Genomic DNA, 12,713 nt, shown 5'->3' with positions numbered 1-12,713 from the left:
CAGAAAGGTAGGCTCTTCCCTGTCATGTAGACCATGGTAAGGTATCACTCCCCATTACTGTTAGGAGTAGCTCATTAAATAAAATGCGTACAGAACTTAGCACGACGCCTGAGGCATGGTGAGGGCTTGATAAATCAACACCATTGTTATTACTATCATCGTCATTATTGTTGCAGTTTCAAAAGGTCTTTTGCATACAAACACTTTTTTGTCCCTATATCCCCAGTATCATGCCAAATAAAGAAAAGTTGGGGTAAGACGAAGGGGAAAGACAGAAGGAAGGGTAGAAGCAGCTGTCATGTACAATACTCAGTAATTTTTTTAAGGTGGTTTTATGTTTTTTAAATCCAAAAGGACCACATCCCATTTCTGTCTGAATGTCCTACTTCAGTCATGTTGCTTCAGGCACATGGTGCGCGTGCTGAATGAATCACTGAATGCTCATTTGCCAAAATAAATGCTCTATGAATGAATGAAAATGAGAGGTAGGGGAATGCACAAATGAACAAGAGACCAGAATCATATGTGGTTTTTAGATTTCTAGGACAGAACTTTTGGAAGTGTTCATAACCCTAAAAGGTTGCATGCCCAGAAAATGGTGGAAATATTTCCCATAAAAAGCACAAGAAGGCTGAACAAGATACCCCTCTAACAAAGGGGAGCACCTACAGGTTTTGCCAAAACTTGTGGCTGGAGGGGAAGGAAGGTTATCAGGAGATGTGATTAACAATATGCCGATTGGTAAAATGGCCATCAGGAAGGGGTTGGGTAGAGGCAGCAACACGGATTATTTACTGGATTCAAAATACTATGCTGTCATTATACTTCTGATTTTCATAATCCTATAAATTATTACCTTCATCTTATCAGCACCAGGCTCGAACCCACGGAGCTAACCATCCACTCATCACCTTCATTTTATAGATAAGAAACTGAGCCCCAAAGAGGCTTAGCCAAGAACACACAAAATAATGGCCAGAGTCAGTGATTGACTCCACAGCCTGTTCTCTTCCCAGATTGCAGGGAGCAAAAGAATCTGAACCAATGCCGTGGTCCTCAAAAAATCAGCATAGCAGCACAATGAAGTAATCCATAATAGTTAAACACAACGTCTTCAATTCACCATTCACATTTCATTACATATTTACACTTAAGTAAAAGATTCGTATTATCATATATGATTTCAGAGATGGGGAAAGAGAGACAGGAGTTATTTCCCCAAAGTCAAATTAAAACAACAAAAATCAGAATGCAGCATGTATTGAATTGTAGCTTCTGCACAAACACACAAACATACACACATATACACACAGGCATTTTTCAAGAAAACAAGGCACACACATGCACATTAGCCAAATTATAAAGAGGACTGTAAAAGTTAAAACTTCTTTTAATTTTTTTAATGTTTATTTATTTTTGAGAGAGAGAGAGAGACAGCGAGAGAGAGAATGAGTGGGGGAGGGGCAGAGAGAGAGAAAGAGAGACAGAATCCCAAGCAGGCTCCAGACTCTAAGCTGTCAGCACAGAGCCTGACACATGGCTCCAACTCATGAACTGAACCATGAGATCATGACTTGAGCCAAAGTCAGATGCTTAACCAACTGAGCCACCCAGGCACCCCAAATTAAAACTTCTTTTAAAATCCACTCCTAACTTGCCTCCCCTTGCCTCCTGCTGGAGTGTGAGAAACTAAGTAAACGCATATTAACTCTCTGAGGCCACAAGAACCTTATAGTTCTTCAGGGTTTCCATTTAGAAGAAATGTCCTGTTCATAAGCATCTGATTATCTAAGATATTCCACTTATGAGAATGGCCACACACCTATAGCACAGTGGTAATTATGACGCATAATGATGACACTGAGGTACTGAAACCCATAGCCAGTCTCTGGGATTATCAAAGACTGATTAATACAATGAAAATTGCTTAACCCTCAAGTGTGTTTTATTGAATTCATCCACTGACAAATTGATATTGCATATGTAACAGTTTACTTAGAATGTTTGGTTCACCAAAACTATTTTCTTAACTTTTCAGGTAAGAAAATATCTGCTGGGGAAAAAGGAAGGAAGGAAGGAAGGAAGGAAGGAAGGAAGGAAGGAAGGAAGGGAGGGAGGGAGGGAGGGAGGGAGGGAGGGAGGGAGGGAGGAAGGGAGGGAGGATGGAAAGGGAAAGAAAGAAGGAAAGAAGGAAGGGAGGAAGGGAAGAGAGAGAAAGAGAGAGAGAGGAAGGAAGAAAGAAAGAAATGTGCTCTCCAATACAAGAGGAAATATGTTTGTAGCCACCATTACTCTAAACTCCACATACTCCACATACACATTACTTCTCATACTCAAGAAGCAGTGTATCAAGTCTGAGCCAAGGAAACCTCATTGTGTAACAACTAAGGACCATAAATAGCACACTGAATGATGTAACTGAATATTCTCATATTTTTCAAGGATTAATTCTAACTTTGAAAACATCATGTAAATACTAATCAAGCAGATAGAACTGAGTTTTTCAATCACTAATTATGAGTTACCAGTTCTGGTTTGGGGATGGTATAGTGGAGAGGGAAGGCCACCTGGGGGAATCAGCTATTCTAAGAGAATGATTTCAATAGCGAAAACAACAAGACCGAGATATAAATTAAATAAGCTTAACATCAGATCTGCGTCCAATAGAGGATGACTAGAAATGCCTTTGAATATTACAGTCTGCCCCCTGTGACATTCATTCTCATTATTTCCCAAGGCAAAACCCTCTACTTCAATGGATTGCTCTCAAACACCTCAAACTCAACTGACATATAGACCTTTTAATATACAACGCATATACCTACACAACTTTCTGTCTCTCCTAGTTGTAATCACCTGCTCAGTTTAGGCTACAAATTCATTATGTTCAGCCTCAGCTGGGCCCTCAAAAAATACCCAATAATACATCTACCTATTCCTGGTCAGTTTTCTTTTCCATTCCTTAAGTCAATAATTTCTAACTTTACCACTTTCCTGAAGACTCTATCCCTCCAGCACCATTATTATGTCTATAATGGTCACTGTGGATGTGCTAGTTTGTGAAGATTTTGTTTAGTAGAATGTTTGATAACACAGGATTTCTTATACATTGAGATAACACTGAATAAAAGAGCATAGCGGGATACCATCTCTATAACTTATAGAGAACCATATCCCTTTCGCAGAAAAGACACAAACACCTCTAAGTGAGAATACATATGCCCCCCCCCCGCTACTGTGTCTCTAGGCATTTACAATAATCATACTAAGCAAAGTTAAAGATAATTGGCATAAAATCTATAGATTATTGTGAAGCTACAATAAAATACCCAATACAGAGTGTCGTGAAAATTTTAAAGCACTGTAAAACATGTTATAACTATATTTACTCCTTTTTGTGATTGAGCAAAAGCTACAAACAGAACACTTCATGAAGCAGAACTGAAATATGGCAGCATAAAATAATGGGAGCCTACAAAGCATTACCAGATACACCACAATCTACACAAGGATTTCTTCAACATTTATTTGTTCTCCTAACATTTACTGAGGGTCTTTATAAATCAGACTTTCTAGGGGCACCTGGGTGGCTCAGTCGGTTAAGCGTCTGACTCTTGGTGTTGGCTCAGGTCATGATCTCACAGTTTCCTGGGTTTGAGCCCCACATTGGGCTCTGTGCTGGCAGTACAGAGCCTGCTTGGGATCCTCTGTCTCCTTCTCTCTCTGCCCTTCCCCCACTTTCACTGTCTGTCTCTGTCTCTCTCAAAAGAAATAAATAAACTTTAAAATAAATAAATAAGTAAATAAATAGGTAAGTGACTTTCTAGTAGGCATGAACATATATAGATCTCTGCCTTAAGGAGGCAGAATAAACCAAAATCACATTACAACACAGTAAGTACTATACTAGAGATGTGAAAGATAACTTAGTAGTCCATAGGGAAAATAATGCAGTGACCGGAAACAAGACGGATGGATGTGTGTGTGTGTGTGTGTGTGTGTGTGTGTGTGTATGTTTGCCTGTCGGTCCGTCTCTAGTTGTGTGTGCACAATACTAATTAAAAAAACCATTCTCTCCCAATATTAAGTTGGAGGGTTTATGCATGAAGAAGTGTAGGCAAAAAGCAACAAGAAATGGAAGCATATTCTAGAACATTTTTATTTCCTCCACCAGGCACAGCAGACTCACACATAACAAACTACGGTGAAAGGAAAAGGAGGCAAAGGTGACTTCAAGGACTTACAAGTAAGATAACATCAGGATTTCCACAGGGACAGCCTCCTCTCATGACAGAATGGTTCTAGAGTTCTCTGCAAATGCAAATTTCTTTAAATGTTGGATCACCATTTATCTGGACAGTTCAACTGGACTCTTACCCAACTCAACCACGGAATGAGAGAAAGACTAATTGGCTACAGATGGAGATATTAGCAACCGGTATTGTATTTGTCATGTTTTGGTAGGGTTTGAAGGCTGGTTCTACATGTCTGCTATCTGAATGTCCTATTGCTTATTTTCTAGGAAGATCATTTTTTTTCTGGCATCCAGATGTTTCTTTCTCCCTTCACCTTAAAAAAAAATGTATTGGCATACAAACAAGTCATTGGTCTAAAAGGAACCAGTAGAAGGAACATTTGAGAAATGCCATGTCGGTCTCACTCTGAAAACCAAACTCGGAATGCAATGTCAAGTGGACCCTCACAACAACCCTTCTCCCTTCTCCTCTACTCTCCCCAACGTTTTCTGAATAGCTGTTTCTTGAATCAGAGGAAAGAGGCCACAGAACACTGACGGCAATGACATGTGACCTACCGAACAGAAACTTCGGGAAGCTAACAAGGCATCCTCAGCAAAAATGGGAACAGGGTCATAAATAATTGAAACCACAAACAGTGAAATCTCAGATACCTTCTGCCACACAACCAACCAGGTTATTTTGAACACAAAGGATACCATATGAGACATGGCTCCAAGTCACTGCCTTTATTCTGTCCCTGTTGGTCAGTAGTTGCTTGACACGTATTCACCCCAAAGGAGTCACTTCCAGATCTATTCTGTCCAAAAAATTCAGTCTGCAGAGCTCAGTGAGCCTGGATCCACAATCCTGACAGTATGGAATTCAGTCACTTTCGGTGTGCCTAGCAATCACCTGGAGTGTGACTTAAAAGTTAGAGCCCATGCCCCTCCCTAGGGCTACAAACTAGACTTTCTGAGGAAGAGGCCCGAGAATCTGCATTTTCACAACTTTCTTCAGGTATTTCTTATGTTCAACGAGGTCTGATAAACCACTAGCTTAAAGGAAGACCTGTTTAATAAGCCTCAGATAAAGCCTGTACTGATAGTGACTTTTCACTGTTCTATTTATAAGAATGTTCACTCTTTCTCAATTCCCCACCACAGCTCAACAGATCTCCAGGCTTCAGAGATATTTCCAGCTCCCCTACTTCCTAAATCACTCTAGTCTGGAATTGTCAATTTTATGAAATACTCTGAGTTTACAGCACATAATTCTAGGTCTTCAGATCCCGTCCTGAAGTGATATTTGAAGAGCAGAATTATGTCATTCCAGCTCTTAAGAGTGCATTTCTGGCAGCAGGATCCCACTTGCTGACAAACATATTTCTCTCATTTGGGAAGGAATTGTATAAAAAAAAAAACTAAGAAAATATAAGGAAACTGGAGGAGAGTCATCACATTTATCTAACTTCTTAAAATACAAATGGGCCACTCGCTAAGTTTCCAAGAGGAGGAAACTACTCCATCTGCTCTCTTTGAACATGACTGCATTCTGAAGTTTTGCTTTAAAAGGCAGGTGTAGGGGGTGCCCGGGTGGCTCAGTCAGTTAAGCGTCTGACTCTTGGTTTCAGCTTGGGTCATGATCTCACGGTTTGTGGGTTCAAGCCCCGCATTGGGCTCTGTGCTGATAATGTGGAGTCTGCTTGGGATTGTCTCTGCCCCCCCCCACACTCTCTCTCAAATAAATAAACTTAAAAAAAATTTTTTTTAATGGCAGGTGTAAGTAAAATTCAAACACGTTCACATACTTGAAAGTATCTCTCACAGACGGGGCACAAAATATAAATACTTTGTTTGAACCACACATAATACAAGAAACCTCAAACACAAAAGAAATAATGGAATTTGACAACTGAACAAAGAACATCCACTCATTTATTCTGAGTATTTTACTGAATCACCCATCAGGTACCAGGTACTGTGCTAAATATGAGACCAACATAAGAGTATCAAGGTAAGAGTCAGAATTTAAAAAGAGGAACTTTAAATTTTGAGCTAAATACTAGCTCATGCATCAAGTAAGGGAAACCTGGTCACCAGACAGCCCTAGCAAACATTCTCCCTGCTAGTATCAGCTGATCCTTTTTCCTTCCTAGATATGTGTGAAATTCCAAAAGGAATCATTCTGTCTTCTTGCTAACTCACAGTGAATGACGTATATACCTCGATACAATCAATGCATTTATTTTCCTACCACATGCAATGAAATACGTGTCTTTCACTTTCTACCTTCAGCTCTACATGATGGAACAAGTCCAAAAAAAAAAAAAAAAGGTAAATGAAAGAGCAATGATGATATAGATGGAAAACACGTAACAGTACTCAAGTACTCTCCCCACATTTCCCAGAGTATTTTGAGGTAGATAAATCACATACTAAAAAGGAACGTATAATCACTTATCACCTCGGCCTACAAACTAAGAATCACTGATGGCATTTCTCATTGTCAAAAATCAACTTCAAAATAAAGACTTAACAACTGAGCCAGTAGCCAAACAAGGATAGAGCACTGTACATGAAACATAAATGCCACTAGCTGGGTAACTACTGGACATCACAGCCTACGCCCTTGAACAGCCGTACAAATTCGTTTGAATGGGGAGTTAGTTAGATGGGGAATGCTTGAAATTCTCAGGCAATAAAAATAAGCCATTTCTCTATCACCTCTCTAATTTTCTTTCTAATCTAAAACTGACTTATTGGAAAATACCCACATTCTACCAAATATACACACCCTTGTATTTTTAGAGAATTGACAAGACTGGTTTTCATAATGCCACATAGCATTCAGCAGTTTGCTGGAAATGTTTGAATCTGCGATGATTACACATGCTCGGGTGCACTTCCTAGCCAGGAAGCCAAAAAGGGACTCCAGTTTTAATTTTTTTAATGGATTGGCTGGGCAAGGCCAACAAAATTAATTCCTTCTTATCACCTTTTTTCCTGAGGACATGACATCAGTTAACCCATAAACTCCTTCAGTAAGGTAACTAGCAAGTAATTATTGCAAAAAAAAAAAAAGGTAAAAGAAAAAAGAAAAATTTTATGTAGAAAAATTTTCAATCATTTGGAGACATTCGAATTCAGTTGAAATTGATGGATCGCAGTCTGAAGCTAACGTTTTACTGTGCTGCAGGAGTGTCACAAAGAATAGTGCCCTCTTTCACAACAAATCCACAAGGTAGCTATTATTCCTATTTCACAAAATAGGAAACCAAGGCTCTGAGAAGGGAGGAGTCACCTTTCCAGGGTCCCACACTTAGTAAGGGGCTCAGCAGGGAGTTACTCAAACCCACAGCTGTCCAATTCCAAATCCGCCTTCCTTCAGCTCTGCCATGATGTTTCTCAATGACTAGGGATGAGGTAGGGATATGCGACAGATGGCCATCAAATTCTGATTTCAGATTCCAGCATCTAATTACTACAGATATAAAAACATGGATCTACTAGAATACCTTTTGTCTAACTTTTTAATTTTAATGGATGTGTTGCTCAGAACTTATTAGCCAAATTGAGCCCCAAATCTTGAAATCATCAATAAGATATATAAGTTGATGAAGTATCCTCTCTCATGAATATACCATACTCATTTTTCATTATTTCCATATTAGTACCACTGTCACATTCTAAGGGTTTTTTTGGGTTTTTTTTAAGGGTTTACACAGGGCGGAGAGCTCATTTTATTTAATATCAGGGAAGGCTAAATGTGTATTTTTTCATGTTCTTCCACTTTTTCTAGACATGTGCCAATACAATTTCCTTTCCACTAATAATGAAGCAATTTTTGCTTTTTTTTTTTTTTTTTTTTTTTTTTTTTTTTTTTGCTGCTTGAACGTAGGCTTCCCTTCCATTTCCCTTCCTCACTGTTCTCTCATTTTCTTGGACTACTCTCCGTCAGTAGCTTTCCTCCCCTTATTTGCCACCCTTCCAGTTACTTTTCTTCCTGCCATTCGGCTCTCCAAAGCTTCTGGGGCCTTGAGAGCCACCTGCGATGCTGTGACAGCCAACAGTTCTCCGACAAGAAAACCAGCGAAGCCATGACCTTAAACTGGTCCCTTGGAATATCTTCACTGACAGGCTGACACTAGCAATCCCAAGCCCGGTAAGCGATAGGGTTCTAAGTGATAGGGTTCTCAACAACTCTCATTTATAAGAACAAAATAGCAATACATGAGTTACTAAATTCACCCTTGATGTAAAATCCCCAGCTGTTTCTCCATATGTCTTCCCAAGTAAATGATTTCAAAATCAATAATGTGATAAGTGATTTATGCATCTTCAGCCAGGTCTTTAGGATTATTTTTATTTCTATGGCTGTGCCCCAGAGTCACAATGAACAAAATTATCCACAGCGAATGGTAAATCAACTTCCCGTAGACAGCTCCAAGACAATCGGAGTTCTTATGTTTTCCTTCAGCACAGCTTCCTTAAAATAAAGGCTATAATTAAAGAAGTTCCATGAGGTCAAGGACCGGGAATGTTTTGTTTGGAATATGTATTGCCAGTACTTTGCACAATACTTACCACACACTAGATCCACAAATATTTCAAATATTTTTAAATAACCGCGCGGAATAAATGTCCCTACTTCAGAAAGTGATCTACTTTCTTCAAAGTTTTAAAACTTATAGATGCCTGCTCTTCTCTGGCATGCCTTTATAAGAGCTTATCAAAAGCTTGAAAATATGTCTTCATAGGTTGCAAGAACAGGGAGGAATCCTGGGAACCCTAAGAGCCACACCGTACAGACAAGGGGGCTCCTAGAGGGTTAAAGTAACATGCACAGGGATAGATAAGTAGTTAGTTGTCCAAGGTCCAGTGAATGAGAACCAGGCCTCATGAATTCTGGAATTTTTTCACTTTCACCAATTCAGTTTACTTTCATCATTAAAACGGTGTTAAGTATTAACAATATTTACAGCCAACATCAATGCATCTAACAATGCCTATCAAAATGTCAAAAACCTGAGTGTGACTATTCCAATGATCCAACAGCTAGCTGAATCACTTGGCCATATCCTTGGGCTTATTAAATTCATTTCCTACTTGCGAGTTATTCTGCATAAAGAGCCAATCCGCTGTGGCTGAGACAACATTCCATGGCGAGGCCACGAAGAAGGCAGAAAGTTCCACAGCAAAGACAGCTTCTCCTAAGGTAAGCTGTGACAGAATATAAAAAAGGGTTCCCAACACAAAACAGCTGGAAACTGCCCTCTAAGAATGCTCTGGTTATAACTACTCTTTATTAAATTACTTCTTTCAAAAATAGTCACTTGGTGCTAATGAAAGAGAATGGAGAAGACATAATTTGTTTCCCCAAGTGTTGTCAGAGAAACTTAGAATGCTGACAACACAAGAAAATGAATCTACAGAAACTTCTTGAAGCAGAGTTCTAGACTGCCAAAAAAAAAGGCGGGGGGGGAGGGTGGAGAACACAGAAATAAGTCACCGCTTTGAAATAAAATCTTTCTGTTGTTTTTGTGTTACCAAGTCTACAGGTGATATGGTTAGCCAAAGAAAATCTGCTCCTATGTGCCTTACGATGTTGAAAATATTTATACCATACTCACCTGTGTGCTGTCAGCATTGTAGCTAATAGGCTAATTTCAAAATGGAAAATAACTGTAGCATGGGAAGCAGACAGAGCTGTTACCTATATATGATCATTGCAATGATTTGCAAATTTCTTATCCTGAGAAGTATTATCTGGGCACATGCTTTTTATCCATCAGAAAGCTAGTGTCATTCAAATTTGACCCATAAAGGTAAAAATCAGAAGCTATTCCTTCCTTCCCTCTTGTTCTGGCAGTAAATACTTGAGTTCAGTTTATTTTATGCACCTCTCACCTAAGGGGTCGAGAACAGCCTTCAGTTAAATTGGCATTACCGGAGGCATTGCCATGACTTTTTAGAGATTTGTAAATTCTGATTCGAAGGCAAAAAGAAAACTCCAAAATGATAAAAAAAAAAAAACACCCCCCAAAACTAGTCATTTCCTTCAGTAAAATCACTGTATCAGATTCGAATCTGTTGTACTGACCAATTACTACATTGCACAAATGTTGCTCTAGGTACTAACACAAAACTACAGACCTGCAGATTACCGGCCTCCTTTTATAAAGGCTTCTAAGTTCAACAATTTGCAACATCACATAGTTCCTAAGATGATGCGTCTTGGGAAGTATTTGCAGTCAAGAATAGCCAACAGTTGCCAACCCATTCTGAGATCTGTTTGTACGTTATCAATGGAAGACGTGGAAGGAAGGAAGGGACGCTGAAGGGAAAATACGCAAGGAAAGGAAGAGGACTGAGAGTAGTTTCATTGTCAGAGACAGAAAAGGTCCTTCTTCACTAATGCCAGGGCCACAGGGATATTTGTAGGACTGCCTGGTACTAATACCCTGTCCCTCCGGATCCCACGCTTTCACAGGTGCCTCCCCTATCATCATTTGCAAGAGTGCTTTCAAAAGTGAGATTCCAGAATAGTCAAATAAGATGGCTGTTCAGATTCATTTCACAAACTTTGAGAAAAGGAAGAGGAGTGCAGGGGTGCACCCAGGGGTGCAAAGGTTAAAGTTCTGTCCCGAGTGGAAGCCCCTGCACCCAAGACCAGGATGAGAATAAAAGGTTTCTCAGGAGATTTGACACAGAATCTCCTTAGGATTCCGTCTGCACTGGAGCGGATTCCTTCAAAACAGAGCTCATCTGTCACAGAAGGACTGGAACAGAGGTCTGGCATTCCTGCGGTCGGTAAAAGTCAAGGGTAGCTGAACAGCCTGAACAGGAATGAGGCAGAAGCCACTGGAAAAATGTCTAGAACGTGGAGGAGTCTGGAGCACACCCCGAAATGCTGATGCAGACATCCCGGGTGAGCACAAGTTGAAGAGAAGGCTAGGAAGGCATTTAGTAATTCAACAGATCAGTATAAAGCGTCCAATACAAGGCAGCCAGGACAAAATGAGGGAGAAAGCACTGAAGAATCCAGGGTAAAGGGAGTGAAGGTTGAGATAGGTGTGCAAGAAACACCAGGGAGGTTTAGAAAAGCAGACACCAGGCTCCCCCAGAGAAGAAAGTTGAGCCAGTAAATGCTCAGGGAATAGGGGGGGGGGGGGGGGGGGAGGGCAGCGGGTGGGGAAAAAAACCGGAGATCATTAGAAGACAACTCAGAAAAGTATCTGACAGCCAGTTCCTGAAATTCTTGAGAAAAGGGATGCAACACAGAAGGCAGAAAGCCTGTGGAATTCAGAGATGTCAGAAAAGGTCACGCGGAGCCCAAGAGAGTGTGGGAAAAAAGAGAGGAAGAGTTTCCTGGAAGGGGCAGGGGCTCCTTTGGGATCCTGGGGAACAGTGAGGCAGGACCCGGAAAGGGGAGCTGCACGACACTGGGCCTGGGAAAGTTTAGGGATAGCAGAACAGGCGGGTGTGAAGGGGGCGCCGGGGTGACCGAGAGCGAGCAGGAGTGCACGGCTAGGAGGGGAGCGTCCGGGCCACCACACCCCCCCTCCCCCGCGTAGAACCATGACACCCCATGTGTGAAGCCTCGCCCCGCCGCCGCGCGCGCTGACGCCCCCCTCCGGCCGGGCGCAGGGGTCGGGGGCGGCCCGGGGACCGCAGCCGGCTCGCCCCCCCGAGGCCGGGCTCGGCGCGCACGCCCGCGCTCTCCCGGCGCCAACTTTCCCCACCCGGGTCCTCCGCCCCCCAGCCCCCCGGGCTCACCGAGGGCGCCGTCAGGCGGCTGATGCTCTCGCCCAGCGAGTCCAGGTTGACCCGCCTCCGGCGCTGCGCCCTCCGGGCCCCGGCCGTGGCGGCGGCGGCGGCGGCGGCTGAGGCTGAGGAGGAGGCGGCGGCGGCGGCGGCGGCGGCAGGGGCCGGGGCGACGGCGGCGGCCGCGCGGGGCTCGGGCGGCCCGGGCGGGCTCCGGCTGCCGTTCCAGCAGAGCCGGGACAGGGGGCACTCGCCCTCGTCCTCGGGACTGGTCTCCAGGTAGTCGGAGCCCAGGGAGCTGAAGGACTCGGACGAGATCTTCCTCCGAGACATGCTGCGGGCGGCCCTGCGGCGGCCGAGGCGGCGGCGGCGGCGGGGACGCGGGCGGCGGCCGCGGTGGCGGCGGCGGCGGCGGCGGGACCCGCGGGCGGCGGCGTTAGGCGCGTCGGGGTCGCGGGGCTGTACGGGCGCGCCCGGCCGGGCGGGAGTCCCCGGAGCCGCGGAGCCCGCGCGGGCGGCCGCTCATGGCGGGAACTTGGGGCCCGGGCGCGGCGGCGACGCCAGGCTGCGCTAGGGGGCCGCCGCCTCCGCCGCTGCTCGCGCCGCGCCGCCTCTGCGCTCGCCCGGCCGCCTGGCGGTGCGCCGCGCTCCCGCTCCGGCTCGCGGGGAGGCTGCGAGAGTGCGGCCGCGGGCGGCGGGGCGGCGGCGCTGC

The 12,713-nt window shown here is 43.6% G+C and overlaps 1 protein-coding gene across 1 annotated transcript in view; it reads right to left on the bottom strand.

Annotated features, from left to right (window-relative positions):
• The window catches only part of GUCY1A2 (guanylate cyclase 1 soluble subunit alpha 2), a 318,707-nt gene extending 306,292 nt beyond the window's left edge, over positions 1 to 12,415 (bottom strand). The window contains exon 1 of the mRNA XM_053204169.1: positions 12,014 to 12,415. Coding sequence (XP_053060144.1) covers positions 12,014 to 12,334 — 321 coding nt within the window. The 5' untranslated portion in view covers positions 12,335 to 12,415. The remainder of the gene's footprint in view (positions 1 to 12,013) is intronic.
• Between the last annotated feature and the right edge of the window lie 298 nt (positions 12,416 to 12,713).

The sequence above is a fragment of the Acinonyx jubatus genome, chromosome D1, assembly GCF_027475565.1.
Source record: "Acinonyx jubatus isolate Ajub_Pintada_27869175 chromosome D1, VMU_Ajub_asm_v1.0, whole genome shotgun sequence".
In the NCBI taxonomy this organism is placed as follows: domain Eukaryota; kingdom Metazoa; phylum Chordata; class Mammalia; order Carnivora; family Felidae; genus Acinonyx; species Acinonyx jubatus.
The sequence above is the reverse complement of the archived record's forward strand: the minus strand, read 5'-3'. Positions and strand labels throughout refer to the sequence as shown.